General features: G+C 42.9%; 1 protein-coding gene across 1 annotated transcript in view; it reads right to left on the bottom strand.

Annotated features, from left to right (window-relative positions):
- Window positions 1-11,996: 11,996 nt before the first annotated feature.
- rab22a (RAB22A, member RAS oncogene family) overlaps window positions 11,997-23,897 on the bottom strand; it is a 55,538-nt gene continuing 43,637 nt past the window's right edge. The window contains exon 7 of the mRNA XM_063041580.1: window positions 11,997-22,275. Within this exon, the coding sequence (XP_062897650.1) occupies window positions 22,178-22,275 (98 nt within the window). The 3' untranslated portion in view covers window positions 11,997-22,177. The remainder of the gene's footprint in view (window positions 22,276-23,897) is intronic.

The raw sequence follows: 23,897 nt of genomic DNA on the forward strand, positions 1-23,897 counted from the left end.
AGTTTATGAACACATGAACATGACGACTGAGTTTGATAATGAGGGAGAGTGCAGAGCACACCAGGATGCCAGCAGGATATTCAACTGAACTTCACTGATAATCCTGCTTGTACAGTATGTCAACTCTTCCATGTGGGAGCAGCTAACCGAGTGGTGTAGGAACAACACTGATAACGACCACAACATCTCCCCTTCTTGGAAAAAAAACTAGGTTGTATTTCTGGTCTACAGAACTGCATTGAAATTATAGTCATTGAAATGAAATGATTCAGTTCGCTTTGCCCAGACCACATATCTTATGCTCCTTACACAAGCATAAAGAAAGAATTGTCAACATTATTTCTGTCTTTCTCTTTGTTTCTAAGTCTTTCCCTTGCTTTGGTTCCATAAGACAAAGGAGCAGAAGTTGGCCATTCGGCCCATCGAGTCTGCTCCGCCATTTTATCATGAGCTGATCCATTCTCCCATTCAGTCCCACTGCCCCGCCTTCTCACCATAACCTTTGATGCCCTGGCTACTCAGATACCTATCAACCTCTGCCTTAAATACACCCAATGACTTGGCCTCCACTGCCGACCGTGGCAACAAATTCCATAGACTCACCTCTATGAATCTATGATTTATAGATTCACCATAGATTTTCCTCTTTATTTAAAAAAAACAATTCTTTTTTTTTAAAAAAAAGAACAGTCTAAATTTGTGAAATGTTTTCAACATTAGAACTCTTTTTAAAAAAACACTAAATCTAATGGAGGACAGGGTAGACTATCTGAACACTGCAGCGAAGTTAGAGCATTATTCTGCCTCTTTAGTCACTTACCCCAAGCTATGAGGCTATGGGGTTTATCTCTGTGGTGGGACAGATAAATGACCCAATTTGGTAAAGGTTCCTGGAAGTATTGGAGGGGAGGGGATGGAGATTCTTGAACAGATGTCTCCACTCATCATAAGGATCAGGCCATTGTATTTCCTTCTCTACCTTTCATGGACTTGGAAGGCGCACGAGCACACACCTGTTCCACCCGATTTCACCTTGACCACAAATGATCGTGGTGCACGCTGCCAGACTATTGTTCCTTTGGTGGATTGGTCTGAAAACCAAACAGCTTCACCACTCCTGAGTGGCAACAAATATTTTGTTCTCCGTCTGAGATCGTGCACGCTCTTCACTTTCTCACGCTGCGCTGTCTCAAAATCTCTCACTTTGTCCAAGTCCAGTAGGTGAGGTGGGAGAAAGGAAGGAAGAATGGGCAGGCTTGCTCTCATTCTCCAGCCCATTGACAGCTCTGACGGACTGTAGCCATTCGCAAGGGGTGTGGAGCAGCAAGCTAGCAGTATTTTGCAGGGGTCCTTTGCCTTCAGTAGGAGACTCTTAACAGTTCACACTGCTCCTTCTGTTTTTCCATTTGCCTGTGGGTACTGTGGACTGATTGAACTCATAATCCCTAGAAAAGGCCTTGAATTCTGAACAGCTGAATTGTGGACTGACACAAGTGTCTCTGGTATTCCATGGTGAGCGAATGCAGCTTTCAGATGCTGTATAACTGCTGCTGAGGATGGAGAGGACAGCTTGGACACCTCAGCATTCTGTGAGTAGTATCCACAGTGAGAAGATATTTGTCTCTTTTCAGCTCAGAATGGTCTGTGTCTGCAATTTGCCATGGAAAGTCTAGGAATTCTGTGGGACAGAGAGGTTCAGAATGATTTTTGGGCAGTTTTCTGCATGCTTCACATTGCTTTATATAATCTCCCAGCTGTGTGCTCAGACCAGGGCACAACACAGGTTGCCTTGCTCTTAGGTGACATTTTTCAATACCTTGACATCCTTGGTGGATTTGACTGATGATTTTGGTGTGCATAGGAGAAGGACTGATGAGTCTGGAACCCTTTAGAAGCAAAGCATCAAAAATGGTGAGTGTGTCTCTTTCAAGCCAGTAAGGTCAGAGTTGTGAGCTCCTTTTGGAACAGCTGTCCATCCATGCTCACAGTATTAGAAACATAGAAAACATACAGCACAATACAGGCCCTTTGGCCCACAAAGCTGTGCCAAACATGTCCCTACCTAAGAACTACCTGGGCTTTACCCATAGCCCTCTATTTTTCTAAGCTCCATGTAGCCATCCAGGAGTCTCTTAAAAGACCCTATCGTTTCCGCCTCCACCACCGCCGCTGGCAGCCCATTCCACGCACTCACCACTCTCTGCGTAAAAAACTCACCCCTGACATCTCCTCTGTACCTACTGCCAAGCACCTTAAAACTGTGCCCTCTCGTGTTCGCCATTTCAGCCCAGGAGAAAAGCCTCTGACTATCTACACGATCAATGCCTCTCATTATCTTGTACACCTCTATCAAGTCACCTCTCATCCTCCGTCGCTCCAAGGAGAAAAGGCCAAGTTCACTCAACCTATTTTCATAAGGCATGCTCCCCAATCCAGGTAACATCCTTGTAAATCTCCTCTGCAGCCCTTCTGTGGTTTCCACATCCTTCCTATAGTGAGGCGACCAGAAATGAGCACAGTACTCCAACTGGGGTCTGACCAGGGTCCTATACAGCTGCAACATTACCTCTCGGCTCTTAAACTTAATCCCACGATTGATGAAGGCCAATGCACCGTATGCCTTCTTAACCACAGAGTCAACCTGCGTAGCAGCTTTGAGTGTCCTATGGACTCAGACCCCAAGATCCTTCTGATCCTCCACACTGCCAAGAGTCTTACCATTAATACTATATTCTGCCATCATATTTGAACTACCAAAATGAACCACCTCACACGTATCTGGGTTGAACTCCATCTGCCACTTCTCAGCCTAGTTTTGCATCCTATCAATGTCCCATTGTAACCTCTGACAGCCCTCCACACTATCCACAACACACTCAATGTTTGTGTCATCAGCAAATTTACTAACCCATCCCTGCACTTCTCATCCAGGTCATTTATAAAAATCACAAAGAGCAGGGGTCCCAGAACAGATCCCTGAGGCACACCACTGGTCACCAGCCTCCATGCAGAATATGACCCATCTACAACCACTCTTTGCCTTCTGTGGGCAAGCCAGTTCTGGATCCACAAAGCAATGTCCCCTTGGATCCCATGCCTCCTTACTTTCTCAATAAGCCTGGCATGGGTTACCTTATCAAATGCCTTGCTAAAATCCATATACACTACATCTATGGCTCTACCTTCATCCATGTGCTTAATCACATCTTCAAAAAATTCAATCAGGCTCGTAAGGCACGACCTGCCTTTGACAAAGCCATGCTGACTATTCCTAATCATATTATGCCTCTCCAAATGTTCATAAATTCTGCCTCTCAGGATCTTCTCCATCAACTTACCAACCACTGAAATAAGACTCACTGGCCTATAATTTCCTGGGATATCCCTACTCCCTTTCTTGAATAAGGGAACAACATTCGCAACCCTCCAATCCTCCGGAATCTCTTCCATCCTCATTGATGGTGCAAAGATCATTACCAGAGGCTCAGCAATCTCCTCCCTCGCTTCCCATAGTAGCCTGGGATACATCCTGTCCAGTCCCGGTGACTTATCCAACTTGATGCTTTCCAAAAGCTCTAGCACATCCCCTTTCTTAATGTCTACATTCTCAAGCTTTTCAGTCCACTGCAAGTCATCCCTACAATCGCCAAGATCCTTTTCCGTAGTGAATACTAAAGCAAAGTATTCATTAAGTACCTTCGCTATTTCCTCCAGCTCCATAAACACTTTTCCATTGTCACACTTGATTGGTCCTATTCTCTCATGTCTTATCCTCTTGCTCTTCACATACTTAGGGTTTTCCTTAATCCTGTCCGCCAAGGCCTTCTCATGGCCCCTTCTGGCTCTCCTAATTTCATTCTTAAGCTCCTTCCTGCTAGCCTTATTATCTTCCAGATTCATATCATTACCTAGTTTTTTGAACCTTTCGTAACCTCTTCTTTTCTTCATGACTAGATTTACAACAGTCTTTTTGCACCACGGATCTTGTACCCTGCCATCCTTTCCGTGTCTCATTGGAATGTACCTACTCAGAACCCCACGCAAATATCCCGGGAACATTTGCCACATTTCTTCCGTACATTTCCCTGAGAACATCTATTTCCAATTTATGCTTTCAAGTTCCTGCCTGATAGTCTCATAGTTTCCCTTACTCCAATTAAACGATTCCCTAACTTGTCTGTTCCTATCCCTCTCCAATGCTATGGTAAAGGAGATAAAATTGTGATCGCTTTCTCCAAAATGCTCTCCCACTGAGAGACCTGACACCTGATCAGGTTCATTTCATAGAACATAGAATAGTACAGCACAGTACAGGTCCTTCGGCCCACAATGTTGTGCCGGCCCTTAAACCCTACCTCCCATATAATCCCCCACCTTAAATTCCTCCATATACCTGTCTTGTAGTCTCTTAAATTTCACTAGTGTATTTGCCACTGACTCAGGCAGTGCATTCCACGCACCAACCACTCTGAGTAAAAAAACCTTTCTCTAATATCCCCCTTGAACTTCCCACCCCTTACCTTAAAGCCATGCCCTGTTGTATTGAGCAGTGGTGCCCTGGGGAAGAGGCGCTGGCTATCTACTCTATCTATTCCTCTTAATATCTTGTATATCATGTCCCCTCTCATTCTCCTTCTTTCCAAAGAGTAAAGCCCTAGCTCCCTTAGTCTCTGATCATAATCCATACTCTCTAAACCAGGCAGCATCCTGGTAAATCTCCTCTGTACCCTTTCCAATGCTTCCACATCCTTCCTATAGTGAGGCAACCAGAACTGGACACAGTACTCCAAGTGTGGCCTAACCAGCGTTTTATAGAGCTGCATCATTACATCGCAACTCTTAAACTCTGTCCCTCGACTTATGAAAGCTAACACCCCATAAGCTTTCTTAACTAACCTATCTACCTGTGAGGCAACTTTCAGGGATCCGTGGACATGTACCTCCAGATCCCTCTGCTCCTCCACACTACAAAGTAACCTACCATTTACTTTAACACAAAATAATCTGCAGATGCTGTTGTCAAAGGAACACTCATAATGCGCTGGAGGAACTCAGCAGGCCAGTCAGCATCAGTTGAAAAGATTAGTCGACATTTCGGGTCGAAACCCGTCGTCAGGACTGAAGGAAGAACTTTGGGGAGGGTTTGAAGAATGCTGGTAGTTGAAAAAAACAGTAATTTTAAAGGGGTGGGGGAGGGGAAGCAGGGAGGTGATTGGCAGGAGAACAATGCGAAGTAGTAGAAGGAGGCGGAACTATGAGGGAGGTGATGTGAAATAGGGATAGAGGAAGGGAGGGGGAGGGAATTACCGGAAGTTGGAGAATTCTATGTTCATACCAAGGGGCTGGAGACTACCTAGACGGTATATGAGGTGTTGCTCCTCCAACCTGAGTTTAGCCTCATCATGGCAGTAGAGGAGGCCATGTATGAACATATCTGAATGGGAATGGAAAGCAGAGTTGAGGTGGGTGGCTACTGGGAGATCCTGTCTGTTGTGGCAGATGGAGTGGAGGTGCTCGACGAAGTGGTCCCCCAATCTGCGTCGGGTTTCACCGATGTAGAGGAGGCCGCACCGGGAGCACCGGATGAAATAGATGACCCCAATAGATTCGCAAGTGAAGTGTTGCCTCACCTGGAAGGACTGTTTGGGGCCCTGAACGGTTGCAAGAGAGGAGGTGTAGCACTTACGCTTACAGGGATAAGCATGTGAAGACAGACTCCGGCGGTTTGAGCGGACAAGACCAATGGAAGGTCCAACGGTCAAGAAGTCGGTCTCTTCAAGCGTTGTGGAACGTGTAGAGCAGGACAAGACACAGAAGACGTCCTGGTCATCCACTGCGCCTAGTCCCATCTCCAGCCGTCTAGACTCTGTCTTGCCACTGGATCCAGATGGGAATTGGGAAGAGAGAGTGAGGCTGACGCTGCGCAACTCTCCCTCACTTAAATCCAAGTCACGCACTAGTCTTGACACCATCATAATGGTGTCGGGGTCCTCATCGACGTTGACGATGGACGAACAACACAGGGATAACTGTGTAGTGGGAGATCCGTGGGGATGGACGTGTGGATAAGTGAGTCGCGGAGGGATCGATCCCTGCGGAAAGCGGAGAGGGGTGGAGAGGGAAAGATGTGCGTAGTGGTGGGGTCCTGTTGAAGGTGGCGGAAGTTGCGGAGGATAATGTGCTGGATCCTGAGGCTGGTGGGGTGGTAGGTGAGGACAAGGGGAACTCTGTCCCTGTTGTGGTGGCGGGAAGATGGGGTGAGGGCTGAAGTGCGGGAAATGGAGGAGATGCAGGTGAGGGCATCATTGATCACCGTAGAAGGGAAACCATGATACTTAAAGAAAGAGGACATTTGAGATGTCCTGGAACAGAAAGCCTCATCCTCGGAGCAGATGCGGCAGAGATGGAGGGACTGGGAATAGGGAATGGCATTTTTGCATGTGGCAGGGTGGGAAGAGGTATAGTCGAGGTAGTTATGAGAGGCAGTGGGCTTGGTGAGGCAACATTTCACTTGCGAATCTGTTGGGGTCAGCTATTGCATCCGGTGCTCCCGGGGCGGCCTCCTCTACATCAGTGAAACCCAATGCAGATTGGGGGACCGCTTCGTCGAGCATCTCCACTCCGTCCGCCACAACAGACAGGATCTCCTGGTAGCCACCCACTTCAACTCTGCTTCCCATTCAGATATGTCCATACATGGCCTCCTCTACTGCCATGATAAGGCTAAACTCGGGTTGGAGGAGCAACACCTCATATACTGTCTAGGTAGTCTCCAGCCCCTTGGTATGAACATAGAATTCTCCAACTTCCGGTAATTCCCTCCCCGTCCCTTCCTCTATCCCTATTTCACATCACCTCCCTCATAGTTCCGCCTCCATCTACTACAGCGCATTGTTCTCCTGCCAATCACCTCCCTGCTTCCCCTCCCCCACCCCTTTGTTTTTAAAATTACTGTTTTTTTCAACTACCAGCATTCTTCAAACCCTCCCCAAAGTTCTTCCTTCAGTCCTGAAGAAGGGTTTCGGCCCGAAACGTCGACTAATCTTTTCAATTGATGCTGACTGACCTGCTGGTTCCTCCAGCGCATTGTGAGTCTACCATTTACTTTGTACTCTGCCTTGGAGTTTGTCTTTTCAAAGTGTACCACCTCACACTTATCCGGGTTGAACTCCATCTGCCACTTCTCAGTCCACTTCTGCATCCTATCAATGTCTCTCTGCAATCTTCGACACTCCTCTACACTATCTACAACACCACCAACCTTTGTGTTGTCTGCAAACTTGCCAACCCACCCTTCTGCCCTCACATCCAGGTTGTTAATAAAAATCACGAAAAGTACAGGTCCCAGAACAGATCCTTGTGGGACACCACTAGTCACAACCCTCCAATCTGAATGTACTCCCTCCACCACCACCCTCTGCCTTTTGCAGGCAAGCCAATTCTGAATCCACCTGGCATAACTTCCCTGGATCCCATGCCTTCTGACTTTCTGAATAAGCCTACCGTGTGGAACCTTGTCAAATGCCTTACTAAAATCCACATAAGTCACATCCACTGCACTACCCTCATTTATATGCCTTGTTACCTCCTCAAAGAACTCTATCAGGCTTGTTAGACACGATCTGCCCTTCACAAAGCCATGCTGACTGTCCCTGATCAGACCATGATTCTCTAAATGCCCATAGATCCCATCTCTAAGAATCTTTTCCAACAGCTTTCCCACCACAGACGTAAGGCTCTCTGGTCTATAATTACCCGGACTATCCCTACTACCTTTTTAGAACAAGGGGACAACATTCACCTCCCTCCAATCCTCTGGTACCATTCCCATGGACAACGAGGACATAAAGATCCTAGCCAGAGGCTCAGCAATCTCTTCCCTCACCTCGTGGAGAAGCCTGGGGAATATTCTGTCAGGCCCCGGGGATTTATCGGTCCTAGTGTATTTTAACAACTCTAACACCTCCTCTCCCTTAATATCAACATGCTCCAGAACATCAACCTCACTCATATTGTCCTTGCCTTCATCAAGTTCCTTCTTACTGGTGAATACCAAAGAAAAGTATTCATTGAGGACCTCGCTCACTTCCACAGCCTCCAGGCACATCTTCCCACCTTTATCTCTAATCAGTCCTACCTTCACTCCTGTCATCCTTTTGTTCTTCACATAATTGAAGAATGCCTTGGGGTTTTCCTTTACCCTACTCACCAAGGCCTTCTCATGCCCCCTTCTTGCTCTCCTCAGCCTCTTCTTAAGCTTTTTTCTTATTAACCTATATTCCTCAATAGACCCATCTGATCCTTGCTTCCTAAACCTCATGTATGCTGCCTTCTTCCACCTGACTAGATTTTCCACATCACTAGTCACCCATGGTTCCTTCACCCTACCATTCTTTATCTTCCTCACCAGGACAAATTTATCCCTAACATCCAGCAAGAGATCCCTAAACATCGACCACATGTCCATAGTACATTTCCCTGCAAAAACATCACGATTCACACCAGCAAGTTCTAGCCTTATAGCCTCATAATTTGCCATTCCCCAATTTAAAAAATTCCTGTCCTCTCTGATTCTATCCTTTTCCATGATAATGCTAAAGGCCAGTGAGCGATGGTCACTGTCCCCCAGGTGCTCACCCACAGAGATCTGTGACCTAACCCGGTTCATTATCTAATACTAGATCTAGAATGACATTCCCCAGTCGGCCTATCAACATATTGTGACAGGAATCCATCCTGGACACACTTAGCAAACTCTGCCTCATCTAAACCATTGGAACTAATCAGGTATCACTCAATATTAGGGAAGTTAAAGTCACCCATGATAACAACCCTGTTATTTTTGCACCTTTCCAAAAACTGCGTCCCAATCTGCTCTTCGGTATCTCTGCTGCTACCAGGGGGCCTATAGAATACTCCGAATAGAGTAACTGCTCCCTTCCTGTTCCTGACTTCCACCCATACTGACTCAAAAGAGGATCCTGCTACATTACACACCCTTTCTGTAGCTGTATTAGTATCCCTGAGCAGTAACGCCACCCCCCTCCCCTTTTACCCCTTCTCTACCCCTTTTAAAGCACTGAAATCCAGGAATATTGAGAATCCATTCCTACCCTGGTGCCCACCAAGTCTCTGTAATGGCCACTACATCATAATTCCATGTATGTATCCAAGCTCTCAGTTCACCACCTTTGTTCCTGATGCTTCTTGCATTGAAGTACATGCACTTCAGCCCTTCTACCTTAGCACCCTTTATCCTGCATCTCTTTCCTCAAAGCCTCCTTATATGTTAGATCTGGCTTTACTCCATGCACTATACCTGCAGTTCTCGCATGACCTTTATCCTCCTCCACCTCACTATCTGCTCTAACACTCTGGTTCCCCTTCCCCTGCAAATCTAGTTTAAACCCACTGGAGCAGCATGAAAAAACCTTCCCACAAGGACGTTAGTCCCTCTCCAGTTCAGGTGCAACCCGTCCCGTCGGAACAGGTTCCACCTTCCCTGGAACAAGGCCCAATTGTCCAGAAACATGAAGCCCTCCCTCCTGCACCAAAACCTTAGCCACGTATTTAGCTGCATTATTTTCTTATTTCTCGCTTCACTAGCATGTGGCACAGGTAGCAATCCTGAGATTTCCCAATACTGTCCATGATCCAAGTACAGCCTCTCCTCTTGTCGGCTTATTTACATATTGTGTCAAGAAATCTTCCTGAACACATCTAACAAACTCCACCCCATCTCAACCCCTCACTCTAGGGAGATGCCAATCAATATTTGGGAAATTAAAATCTCCAACCAAGACAACCGTTCCAGAATCTGCCTCCTTACCTGCTCCTCAATGTCCCTGTTACTATTGGGTGGTCTATCAAAAACACCCAGTAGAGTTATTGATCCCTTCCTATTCCTAACTTCCACCCACAAAGACTCCGTAGACAACCCATGACTTCCTCCTTTTCTGACACTACCTCTGATCAGCAGTGCCACTCCCTCACCTCTTTTGCCTCCTTCCCTATCCTTTCTGTAACATCTACAGCCTGGCACTTGAAGTAGCCATTCCTGCCCCTGCACCATCCAAGTCTCCGTAATGGTCACATCATAGATCCAAGTACTGATCCATGCTCTAAGCTCATCCGCTTTATTCATGATACTCCTCGCATTAAAATAGACACATCTCAAACCATCAGACTAAGCATGTCCCTTCTCTATCACCTGCCTATCCTCCCTTTCACACTGTCTCCAAACTTTCTCTATTTGTGAGCCAACCTCCCTTTCCTTTGTCACTTCAGTTCGGTTCCCACCCCCAGCATTCTAGTTTAAACTCTCCCCAATAGCCTTAGCAAACCTTCCCACCAGGATTTTGGTCCCCCTTGGATTCAAGTGCAACCTGTCCTTTTTGTACGGGTCACACCTGCCCCAGAAGAGGTCCCAATGATCCAGAAATCTGAATCCCTGACCCTTGCTCCAATCCCTCAGCCACGCATTTATCCTCCACCTCACTCTATTCCTATACTCATTGTCACATGGCACAGGCAGTAATCCCGAGATTACTACCTTTGAGGTCCTGCTTCTTAACTTCTTTCCTAACTCCCTGTAGTCTTTTTTCAGGACCTCCTCCCTTTTCCTACCTATGTCATTGGTACCAATATGTACCACGACCTCTGGCTGTTCACTGCAAGATATCGTGGACTCGATCAGAAACGTCCCGGACCCTGGCACCTGGGAGGCAAACTACCATCCACGTTTCTTTCCTGCGTCCACAGAATCACCTGTCTGACCCCCTAACTATAGAGACCCCTATCACTGCTGCCATCCTCTTCCTTTTCCTACCCATCTGAGCCACAGGGCCAGACTCCGTGCCAGTGGCGTGACCACTATTGCTTCCCCAGGTAGGCCATTCCACACCCCCCCCCCCAACAGTACTCAAGCAGGGATGCTCATTGTTAAGGGGGACAGCCACTGGGGTACTCTCTAGTACTGTACCTGCTTCTTGCCTTTCCCTCTCCTGACTGTTACCGACTTCTGTCTCCTGTTGCCCCAGGGTGACTACCTGCCTACAGCTCCTCTCTACCACCTCCTCACTCTCCCTGATCAGATGAAGGTCATCGAGCTGCAGCTCGACGCACCTGGTGCAGATGTGGTCGTCCAGGAGTCTCTAGCGTAATCTCCACACGCTTGCATGATCTTGCTGCAGATTTGGTCCTTTTTTTTTTAACTCAGCACGAATTTCGTCAAGTTTACTCTGTGAAGCAGGAAAGCTTTCATGTACCTGAGCTAAGTAGATGTTAGTATCTTCCATGAGGGATCTTCTGGATCTTCGCAAAGGGGCTTGAGACACCTGTACACATTAAAGATTCAATTAAGTAACTTTAGTTTGCTGCCACTGAACTGGATGAAGCAACAATGGTTAAATGCTTGCGTCTAAAATGACATCTAGTGTTATACAGCTTCAAACCATATCTTCTTTCTGTACTCCACCATTCTGGCTGCTCTCTTATCCCAGCCTTCATTGCTGTACCTTCCACTGGCTCCAGCATTTTCCTCCTATTAGGGCCTACTTTAAGTTCATCTGTTGATCAAATTTCTGGCTGCCTAGTAGCTCCTGCTTTGACTTCAGGTGTCTTCCTTTCAGTGAAATGGCTTGGGAGATTCCAAATGTGAAATGCTTTCAAGCCAAATTATTGCCAGTTTTTTCCAAAATTGTTATGGAATACATTTTGTGGAGATTAATATTGAAAACCAGATTATTTCTGGGTAGGTAATCCTGATACTCAAGCAGTGCTTTCAAGTATTTGATGAAGCTGTCACGAGGTTCTGTTGTTGCTGACCAATTGGACTCTTAAAACTCACACTCGCTCCTCACTCACACTTCATTTACTCATGCACGAGAACAGCATGGCCCCTGACAGCACACTGTTCTGAAGTCTGCACAGAGGAAAGCTATTTTTTAGGCAGAATTGACCACTTGGTAAACTGTATGTTCAAATTCCTTACTTACTTTAATCACTATTCACAATACAGATGTTATAAGTCAATAGAACAACCAACGATACTTTGGAGTTAAAGTAATTGTCCCTTAGTTGGTACATTAAAGTACGCTAGCCAGTAACATACATTACTTCCAAGCTTAATACCACAAAGATATTGTGTAGATAAAAGAAATACAATGGCCTTATCTTTATATGATTTTTTTGACATATATTCAACTTCTATTGAAAAGAACAAGGCCAAGTGTCTAGAGCGAAGGGGAAGGGCAAGTTAATGCACCTGAAAATGAAATATTCTGTCGTTCTCTGTGGGTGGAGTGGAATGCACAGGTTTTCTCCAAGTGCTCTGGTTTCCTCCCACTGTCTAATGACATACAGGGTAGGTTAATTGTCCAATGACATACAGGGTAGGTTAACTGGCCATTGCAAATTGTCCTGTAATTAGGTTAGGGTTAAATTGGGACTATTAGGGACTGCTGGGTGTTGTGGATTAAAGGGCTGGAAGGGTCTATTCCAGACTATATCGCTAATAAATAAAATTCTAACTTTAAATACTTATGCCTTTGTACATCTGTTTTAAATGTACATAGGTTGGATTTGTGCAATAATAATAACCACCACTGGAAAATTAGTGCAGAGAACACAAATTCTAACTTATCTTGACTATTTGAGGATTTGATAAAAGAAAATCCATAACAAAATCCTAGTATAAGCACTGTTGCAAAAAAAATATATAACTTTGTACAGTGAACTGTGCAGGGTTACAATTCCAAAACCACCCACCTGCACATAACCTGTGTATGGGCAGTCCAATGATATCAGGCAATACTAGCAGTATACTCCATTAGATAGTAAAACAGAACATCAAAGCACACCACACAAACAAAAACATTAAGTTTATTAACAAACTGCATACAACTTCTTCTTGCACATTAGAAAATACATCATGGATCATGTAGTGATTTTTTAGGAATTATTAGCTACACAAGAATTAGCAACTCCCGGTTTAAGTGATTCAATATTGATGTGTCAACCTAATCTACTGGTTACAAAGAAAATATGGGCAATATAATTCAGTATTACAAATATTAATAGTTAAACAAGTTATATACTTTTACCTGATGTTATGTAGGTAATGAATGATTAAACAATCCTGTGTTTGGGACCAGCCCAAGTTTAATCTATCCTTCAGATAAGCTTAGCAAAAAAAATTTTCATGAGAAGTAATTAGGCAACTTTTCATGCATTAGAGCAAATTGAACAGTGGGCATGGATTTGTATCAGTGCTGCTGCTGTAAATAAGTAGCATATTAGTTGAGCAATTATCTACAATATCTAAAAACCATACATTACTATTCAAAACGCTGTCAATCTTGGGCCAATTCCAGAGAGGATTTTCAGCTGTAAAACGAGTTGCATTAATATAGCACACGCACACCTCTGAGGACATCCCAAAGCACTTTATAGCCACTGGAGTACCTTAGATATAGTCAGTGTTTTAATATTAGAAACGCAGCAGCCAATGAGGCCAAGGCAATGTACCACAAATTAAAAAGGTGATAATCATCAGATGCTTCATTAATGGTGACCGAGGACACAGGGAACATATTCCCTTGCTCAGGATACGCCAGGGGTTATGTTATATCCATAAGGGCAGCGACAGCTCAGATTCATGAGACAGTATTTCTTCAGTACCAAGAATGCCAGCCAAGACTTTTGTGCTAGGTTGTGACACTGCAGTTAGTGCTAATCAGAAGCCATTGCCTTTTCCCACGAATAACCAAAAACATCTCTGTACCTGAGGCATACAGAATACCAGCACCATCTCCCTCAGCATTTCACAAGCCCCACATTATCACAGCAACACCAAGAAAAGATAAAATGCTACTTCTTTCAGGACGAGGAGCACTTTTTTGGTTGGTAATATGACCTCGAAAGGCACTTAGCTGGTTTAAGTAAAAAGAATCAATTCTTCAGTCTAATTGTACAGAATGCATCCATTTTCAGGGAAGGAAAATAACAAATTTAGAGCATCAGCAATCCACAATACTTTCAATATTGTCATAATTGTTGCGTGTATGGATGTGTTACCAGTACTATGCACACTCATGTCAACACTGGAGCCAGAATATGTACTGTGTTGTAACATGCACCTATCTCTTGACTTGCACCCATGCTTCTTATGTTCAGAGGCAAGGATAAACTCCTGTCTGGATGAGGCTTTGAAACAGCTTCTGCTACTTGCACTTCTGGATTCCACACAGCAGTTTAAAACAAAAGTCATCACATTCTGAATGTGTTTGCTTTGCAACAGGCAAAACAAGAGCACATGATCAGCGAAAAAGTACAACAGAGGGCAACATCTCTTCACACTGCTCCCTTGGAAAATTCTTACTGAACTGTGGATTGGGTTGGCGTGGGGAGGCGAGGTGAAATTGGAGGAGCTTTTATGAAGAGATGCTTGGGGCAATGGGGAAGGGTAGGGTGGGGGGGGGGAAGAAAGATATGCTTTGTTATATAAACCTTCAGAGTACAAGGACATAACATTGATAGCATTCAAGCAATGCATGTACGATACTGAACTGATTAAATCAGATACATATTTTTAAAATCAGTACAATGCTGCTGATGCCGGACATGAGCATGTAAACATACTTAATTGCAAATCAAAGGTGATTTTTTTTATGGCAACAGCTAACTTTCCCTTCTCCCAGTGCTATGATTTGAAAGAATAGATCATCTTTTCCTTTGAAAGATCTATGGGAAGTTAATATCCACGACTACAAGAGTATCACATTAGGTTTCATGTTGTTTTACAACACTGGGAAGAATCCATTCTCCCAGCAACAGCTAATGTGCTGGGGACCCTGTAGCAGAAATTAACCATGATTCTGCTGACCTGTTGCCTCTGATCTATTTTGTAGGCTTGGACATGGCTGAATCTCACATGGCCACAGGCAGGATGGGTGGATGGGCTGTTTGGGATATTTTTCAACTCTGTGTTGTTTACACATGGCCACGTGTGCTCCTGTGAAAGAGACTAAGTGCCTTCCCAGATGCTCTTCCTCCACTCTGATCAGTCACATACTAGGGATTCCTAGTCTGTGCTGGTGGGCTGGTGAGAACATTAGATTTCTGCAAGGAGAATTTGGGAATTCGTTAAAGTGGGTTGTTTTGGTAATCCTTTGCAGTGAAACAGCTTGGAGTACTCAGAATCAGAGTCAAATAGCACAGAAATAGGTCCTTTGGCCCACGGTGACCACACCAACCAACAAGCACCTATTTGCACAAAATTTTATACCAATCCTTTTATTCTTCCTAAATTCCTATCAACTCCCATCTACATTCCATCACTCACCAAACCACAAGGCAATTTGCTTTTGTGGCATGGTGGGAAACCCACACGGTCACAGGGAGAACGTGCAAATTCCACATGGACACTACCCAAAGCAAAGCAAGAGAAAATTCCCCAAATGTGGAAGGCTTTCCTGCTAACGTATTCTGTTATGTGTATACGGAGAGATGCAACTGTCTCACTGGATTGACAGGTTCACCTACAGCTTGCAAATAGAACAGTTCAAATGCTTACCTTCATTTGGGTGGCAATCTTTTAGGTTCCTATTGACAACTCTAGTAGGGGCACTTTGTCAATTTATAAGCAGTCTCAACAATTTTATAGAAATGTTAGTTAAGCAGAAGCCAGTCTCACTCCCTCACCACCACCCCCGTCAACCGACAGCATTTGCTTCCACTGATGGAAAAAGCAGAAACAACTAAATTTATCCTAGTCTAACTGAGTAAACAGCCAACACACTGTATCCCTCTGATGCACATAAAATAGTTCCTCACAAGTACATTTCTTTTCCATTATCCAAGTTGATGGATTACAGACAAAAATGAACAGAGTCATTCTGACATCATACACATGCAGTCTTTTAAAGAGCATCTCATTATTTCCCCATCTTCCTCCACTGGCCTGTACATAGTTTCAATTGTAATGTCCTCTGCTGCACAACAGCACAAACTGTTTCTCCCTAATTACTTTACCAAATACTTTATAATAACAAACATGTTTACCAATTCCCTTAACCTATCAACATTTGCTGCAACGCTTTAGAACTGCAGATCCGTCTTATACTTCACAATACTGAGAAAACAACATCTTAGATCCATCAAGTGTATTTGAATCAACATAGTATTCACTCATTTACTTTACATCTAAAAAATCTATGGATTTCAGCTTTAAATATAGTCAATGACAAAGCATTTGCGGTAAGAATTCCAGAGTTTCCTAGCCCTCTACACATTATGCATATATTATATCTGAATGGCCATCCCTTATGCCAAAATCCTGTTGTTTTTGTTTCATTTTCTGGCTATTTTGATGACTTGGGTGTGCTTCTAAAAGATCTTTTGAAAATAAAACAACCAAAAGAAAATCACATAAACTCAACTTGCATCAAATTCAATTTATACCTAATAGGTTGCAGAATTTTATGCATAATAAGCCAATGGGAGACGAATTCACTCAAAGTAATAATGCAATCAACTCCAGATGCTAACATCTATACTTGTATCTTCTCTCATTGTTCTAAAGGGAACCCAATTTTTTTGGGAGGTGGGGGTGTGTGGTTGGGATGAGATTTGTAAGTAACACACAGAGATATAAAAGATAAGACAGGAACACGGGCTATATAAATAGTGAATATAAGCTATTGGAAAAGACATACAATATAAAAGCACTAATAATTCTACAGTGTACAAAAATGGTAAATGGCAGAAAAGAAACAAAAATTGAAGATTAACAACTAAAGCATCAGTCAATTAATTAATTAATTTGGTAAGCACAGTCACAGTTGAGAATCAAAACATGACAAATTTGGCAGAGACTTGTAAATTAATATTGGTCTGCTGGGAAACCAACTGTCAGAAGACTCAACATTGAAGAACAATCACCACTGGAGATCAGTATCTAAAAAAAGAAAGTAAAGCAAGAGGAAATGTAAAATGTGACTGATATTAGTAACAATCTGGATCTCCTACCTAAGCTGCTAGTTTACATAGTTAAATATATGGAAAGCAGATAAAATGGACAAAGTAGAATACAGTCAGGCTTTTAACAAAATGCAGACATAAAAGAACAAAAGAAATAGCTCATGGAAAGATCTGGTTTCAGGAAGACATTTATCATGCGTGACTGAGTCTAAAAGCAGAGGGCACTTGGGAGAGTGTTGTGCATTACTATCCCGTACCCTCAGCAGCAGTTAGTTCACCGAAAGCCTGCCTCAGTAATCCAATGCAAAGTGCTAGCAAATAAAGTGGGAGCAATCTGCGCTAGAGGAACATACCTGTTAGTGAATTTCTTGATGGTCATGCTGACAAGGAGGCATCCATGATGGCCACTGCATTGCGGTCAGTAATGGACTCCAACAAAAGGGTCTGTGGGCAACTGGCAGCAATGATGGATGGATTAGCTTGGTCAAGCTAAAAACTAAACCCACCTTAAATAAAAGCAGTTTGGCCAGTGATGGACGTGAGTGTTTGTACGTAGACTTCCCTGTGCTCAAACAGCTGTTTCATCTACAAACATAGCTGCCCCAAGACCCAATATCCTGGGCTCAAATTCTGAGCTTGACCTACTTTGCACAGACGGAATAGCAGCAAACCATCTTGCTGCCGTCTGAATTCTCCCTGCTAGTTAGCACGTACACAAGCCAGCAAGACTCAAGGTAGCCCACGCATGGGTGATATCTGACTGATGATCAGCGCAGAAAGATATGATGGCTTGCTGGAGTCAGCCTGCAACAATCTCCAAAAACTTGTTTGCAAGGAACATCAGAAAAATGCCAAGTAGTCCTTTATCCTAGAACTTAAGGACAATTACCAGGAATCTCCTACTGTATTTCATGGGGATGTTCTGTTTCTCCAGCAGGAAACTCCACCAGGTATGACACAAAGTGCTAAACTGGTGGGAGTGAATAGCCTTTGGAGATTTGTCATTGAGTCCAGACCCCATAACGTCTTATAGCATCAGGTGAAACACAGACATGGAAACTTCCCCCTGTTTATCACCTACTGTCCTCCTTTAGCTGATAAATTAGTGCTCATCCACATTGAGCAACACTTAAAAGAAGCACGGCGTGGCAAAGGCACAGCATATTCTCTGGTGGGAATTCAAATGCCCATCATCAGAGTGGCTTGGTAGGACCCCTAGTGATAACCCAGAAGCATTAAACTCCCAAACTGAGTTAGTAGCAGGGTGTGAATGAAACAATATAAATGATAAATCTAGTCAACCTCACCTTTAAACTACTGTGGCAGATGCATCTGTCATTATCATCACCACAGTCTTTGTAAGGATGAAGTCTCCATGTTTTCTCTGAGAACATCCTCTATCATGTTATGCACTATTACAAGCAGGCTATTCAGGATATACTCATGGCATCCATGAAATGATGTGGATCATTAACAGCAGTAGAAATATAACCTTGATATCCAGTCAGTGAATCAACTGATTCAGTGAGCAGTACAGAATGACTTCCTATGAGCAACATCAAGCACATCTAAAAAAGCAAAATGAGACTGCCACACTTGTGTGCTAAACAAAACTAACATGAAACACAGAGGTATGTGATCCTGCAACCAATAGATGGGGTCAAGGGCCTACAGTACTATTACATCGATATCATTCTGGGCAAATAACACAGCGAAGTGATTTCAAGAAGATCCCAATCATCAGTGGTGGCTGGATCCACCATACAAGTACTAATGGCAAGACTGAAGAGTTTGCAACCACGTTCAGTTATAGGTCCCAAGAGATGCCCCTTTGCAGCTTCCTTTTGAGATCTGCAATATCAGAAAGCCAGTTTCCAGCCAATTCAATTCTACTCATAAGATTTCAAAAGCAGCTGAGAGCCTTGGATACAACAAAGGGTTTGGGTGCAGGCAACAGATTTTGAAGACCTTCACTCCAGAACTAGCTGTACCTCTAGCAAAGCCAATCCAATGCAATAAGAAGCAACATCTACTCAACAATGTGAAAAATGGTCAAGTTTATAAAATGCAGAACACATCCAATTCAACAATCTATCACACAGTCTGCTCTCACTCAAAGTGGTGGAAGCCATCGCTTGCAACATTTTCAGGAAGCACTTTCACATCAACCTTTTAATAGTTTCAATGTCAACACATCCCACTGGGATTGTCCTTTTTGGCTTAGCAACATAAAAAGTAGTGCTTGCTCGTAAGAGGAAGCTAGAATAGATGAGGCAAAGAGGAAAAGAGAATCTCAAAAATCAGTATCCCTAAACATTTAAAAAGGAACTTTCAAACCCAGATTGATCTCATCAGTTATCTCCATACACAACACTAAAAACTGGATCTCACGGTCTTCCTCAAGAATGAGTGACAAATGACAACAGTCATCAATTACCTGCTCACCAAGGCCCAGTTTGGGTAACACCAGGATCTTTCATCTGCTGAGCTTTGTCCAAATATGAGCTGAATTCGAGAAGCAAGGTGAGAGCAATTACCCTCATCACTGAGATGGACAGATGTTTGACACTGAAATAATGAAGTATCAAGAGGAAAATACTCAATGGGTAGAACCACACCACTACAAAGGAAGATGGTTGCAGATACAGGTTGAAACTCCAATGCAGTCATCTGCGAAAGTGCTTGTAGTGTCCTTCAGATTAAAGCAGCCATTGATACTTGGAGGTAAGAGTGAAAATTTTTCCAAAATTTTGGTAGTTATTCCTCAAGCTAGATCTTAAAGCACTTATCTGTTTTTATAGCAGATTACTGCAAATTGACTATCATATGATTGACACTTCATAGTACTCGAATGGTACACAAGTCTCTCTGGGACATACCGAGATCTTTAAAGGCACGATCAAGATCCTTATTTCTAAGGCTGATTTGAGATACCAAGTCAGACCACATATACCTAACCTACAAAATGTTACTGAACTGGTCACACAAACTGTAGCAGAAACTGAACTGGGAAAACCATGTAAGCAGCTGCCTCTTGTGTGAATGCAGAAATGACTCCACAGGACAGAACTGTGGCTGTCAACATTAAATTTTCTCCTCATATTCTCATCAAAATGCAGTTGGTGGAAACAACATTTTAATGCCTGGGCCCACCTACTCCCCTGTGTACTGCTTTCCAACTCCCTGTATATACGACAGTCCCTGCTGTGAGCTTCTAATAAACATGTTTACTGTATGGCATACAAGTTTGTTAAAAGAAAAAAAATCCGCATTTAAATGTTAAATGGCAGTCAGGGTGGGCTACTTTCAACATCGACCTCAAGCTAAAAGGAGCGATCATAATCTGTAATGCAATAGCAGATTTCTCAACCATTTTGAATCTTTTGTGTGAGGCTTCTAAGTTACTCACATAAATAGGATCTGTAGATTTTAAAAACCATACACAGCTTGGAAACAAAAACACATCAATAAATCTGGTGGGGTATGCCGAAAGGCCAGGCAATGGAAAGAATATTGTGATTAACCTTCAGAAACCCCTTCATCACTCAGTTGCCTGTGGGCAACTCCAATTAAATGGTGCTGAAATGCTCTTCTGAAGAGCACAAAACCAAGAATTATTCATTCAATTGTGTCTAGATTGATTTGGATTCTTCCATAATGAAAGTGCTTTGCTGACATTACTATATTAAATGGAGTTCACCAGTTGAAGATGTACAATTCTCTTACCTTTACTGCACCTGTTAACAATAACAACAAACAAAATAGGTTAAGTACCAAGTCCTGTAAGCTCTGGCTATCTGGTAGTCCATTCTTTTAGTAAGTGGTGAAATCAGGCTAGTGTTAATATGGCTGTTCCCTTAAGACCCTCAGTACTAGTGCTCTAATTTATACTTGTTAAAGCTCACGTAAGATCCGGTTTAGCAAGTGTGGTTTGCAAATACCTTCATACCCAAGTTGGACAGCAGAAACAAAATGCACCATTTACTTGATTCCTTCTGTTAGATTCCAGCCCAAGAATACAACCATTTTAAGGAACCGCTTTTAGAAGTTGTGCTAACTTCTTAAAAAAAAGCATTATTTTCTTTAAGATCAATTAGAATCTTTTGTCATTGCATTTAAGGATCAAGAATGCCCTGAACATACATTAGCACGTAGGTATTATGTGTATATTACAGTTGTTGCCACTGTTACCCAGTTTATCTTGCTCAGGTACAGTTTCATGGAGCCAACCAACTATTATTCATACATAAGGTTTTGTGGGGTTTTTGACCCTAAGTAGAGATTCAACATGTCCTTAACTGTCACCTATGTGCATACACAATTAGCAGATCGTCAGCAGATAATTAGGAACATGAATAGTAGGTTCTTCTTAGTCAACCTTAGAATCCCTTGCTCAGCACAGAACAAGTAATGGTAGAGGCTGGTGATCAAACCTGACACCAGACAGATAAATAGCAGATCAAACCTGGTATTTATCAAATCAGCCGCTATGGATCTAAAGCCATTCTCAATTTTTCTCCAAATAACACACACTTAGAAACAGCAGTAACCACTTTAACTCAGATAGCGTTAATATTTGCACAGGGTAACAGTATCAGAGGGAATTCAAAGTTTTTGGATCCTGTCACTCCCAAGTGTACTCTGTAGACTGAACTGCTGCCTTACTCAGGGATCAGGTTCTTCTTTTATTGTGAGATTTGAAGCAGTTATATGAACAGAATAGTTCAATACGTATTAATGACAGAACTACTTCAGACTGTTCCACCAAGGCAGAGAACTGCAAAGTGCATTTTCAATGAAGTCTGATTCTTTGTTAGAAAACAATCTAAACTAAAAAGTGCTTCTGTTTCCCTTTGTTGTGTATTACCTTAATCTATTTACATGAAAAGGAAAATTAAATGGTTTTCCTTTGCACCTCTGCATCAGACAGCTCCAGGTCACAATTTAAGCATTCCCTGGTCAATGGCTTTTCTGCTCTCATGCACGCTGTTGAGAAAAACACAAGCAGTTGACAAGGTGCCTGTCAAGGTGTTGCATAAAGCACTTTTGTGGAAGAATGAGACAATATAATGAGCAGTGATTATTCTTCCATTGAGGATAGCACAGCAAAAAGGCTGTATGCTAGAGCAACGTTTTTACAGGGATCCTTCAACCTTCTGGCATGCACATGCCAAGTCAGTCTGAGCTTCCAGAATGGTCAACAACAATTGTGTTTTCTGTCAGAAGGAGGTCTCCTCAACTTGAATCCTTTATTGTTTGCTCCTTGATTGACAGCTGTTGAAGGAATACGGCGACCTAAAAGGAGAGGGGTGAAAAAGCCAACGTAACTTAAGACTCTTTAAAAAATAATTTGTTTAAAATTTAAGAGTTTTCACTTGCAATATATTAAAAAATCAGAATGTTACTTTTTGCCCAATGATAGTAGAAACGGATATCTACTGCCTAACCTAGAACAAGACCATAGTTTTCAAGCATCCATTATAGCTTCCTTCTCTGTAACACAACCAAGTGTTAAAAGACCAAAGGAGCAAATTAATGCCAATCTATTATCCTAGCACACAAATGCACCAGCTATGAATAAAATGTCCAAGTAAATGCCCTATTCATCAACAAGTATAGCCTTGTCAAAATTCAGGACTATGGAATAAAGAAAATGGAAGAGGAAGAAATGGGAAGGCAGTTCAATAATATTAAGCAAATAAAATGTTGTACACAGATTTGATCTCTTTACCAAAGGAATGCAGTCAAAATGACAATGATTTGGATGACAGAGTTGATGGTTCTGTGGTCAAGTTTGTGGATAATACAAAGGTAGGTGGAGGGGCATGTAGTGTTGAGGAAGCAGGGAGGCTGCAGATTAGGAGAATGAGCAAAGAAGTGGCAGATGGAATATAGTGTCAGCAGGTGGATGTTCATGCACTTTGGTAGAAGGAATAAGGGCATAGACTGTTTTCTAAATGGGGAGAAAATTCAGAAATCAGGGCTGCAAGGGGATTTTAGAGCCCTCAGGCAGGACTCCTTAAAGGTTAACATGCAGGTTGAGTCAGTGGTAGAGAAGGCAAATGCTATGTTAGCATTGACTTTGAGAGGACTAGAAGAAAAAGGATGCAATACTGAAGCTTTTAAGGCATTGGTCTGACTGCACTTGGAGCATTGTGAGCAATTTTGGGTCTTTTATCTCAGGAAAGATGTGCTGACATTGGAGAGAGTCTAGAGGAGGTTCATGAGAATGATTCTGGAGTGGAAGGGTTATCATATGAGGAGCTTTTGATGGCTTGTAGTCACTGGAGTTTAGAAGAATGAAAGGAAACAACATCGAATATTGAAAAGCCTTGACAGAATGAATGTGGAGAGGATGTTTCCTATAGTAGGGAAGCCTATGACCAGAGGGCACAGCTGCAGAATTAAAGGACGTTCCTTTAGAACAGAGGTGAGGAATAATCTCTTTAGCCAGAGGCCAAGTCAAAGTAAAGGCTGATAAATTATTGATTAGTAAGCATATCAAAGATTATATGGAGAAGACAGGAGATTGGGGTTGAGAGCGATAATAAATCAGGCATGACTGAATGGTGGAGCAGACTCGATGGGCCACATGGCCTAATTCTGCTTCCAAGTCTTAAATCTTAAAATGCAGGATCGATTCCTGGAACAGTAAGTTTATTCTAGGGTTGGGGAATAAGCAGACTGGGCTTGTACTCCTATACATTTATTTCACTGAACCACTCAAAATTTGAAGCAAGCTTGATAAGGTGGATAGTAGAGTTGATGCGTCCGCTAGCCAGATTGTCTAGAACCAGGAGCTACTGCCACAATAAGATTCGAAGAAAATAAATTTCTTAATCCACAAGGTGATGAAATTTTGTAATTCTCTACCCAAGCAGAGTGAAAATTCAATTATCGAATATATTCAAAGGACA

This window comes from Mobula hypostoma, chromosome 2 (assembly GCF_963921235.1).
Source record: "Mobula hypostoma chromosome 2, sMobHyp1.1, whole genome shotgun sequence".
Taxonomy (NCBI): domain Eukaryota; kingdom Metazoa; phylum Chordata; class Chondrichthyes; order Myliobatiformes; family Myliobatidae; genus Mobula; species Mobula hypostoma.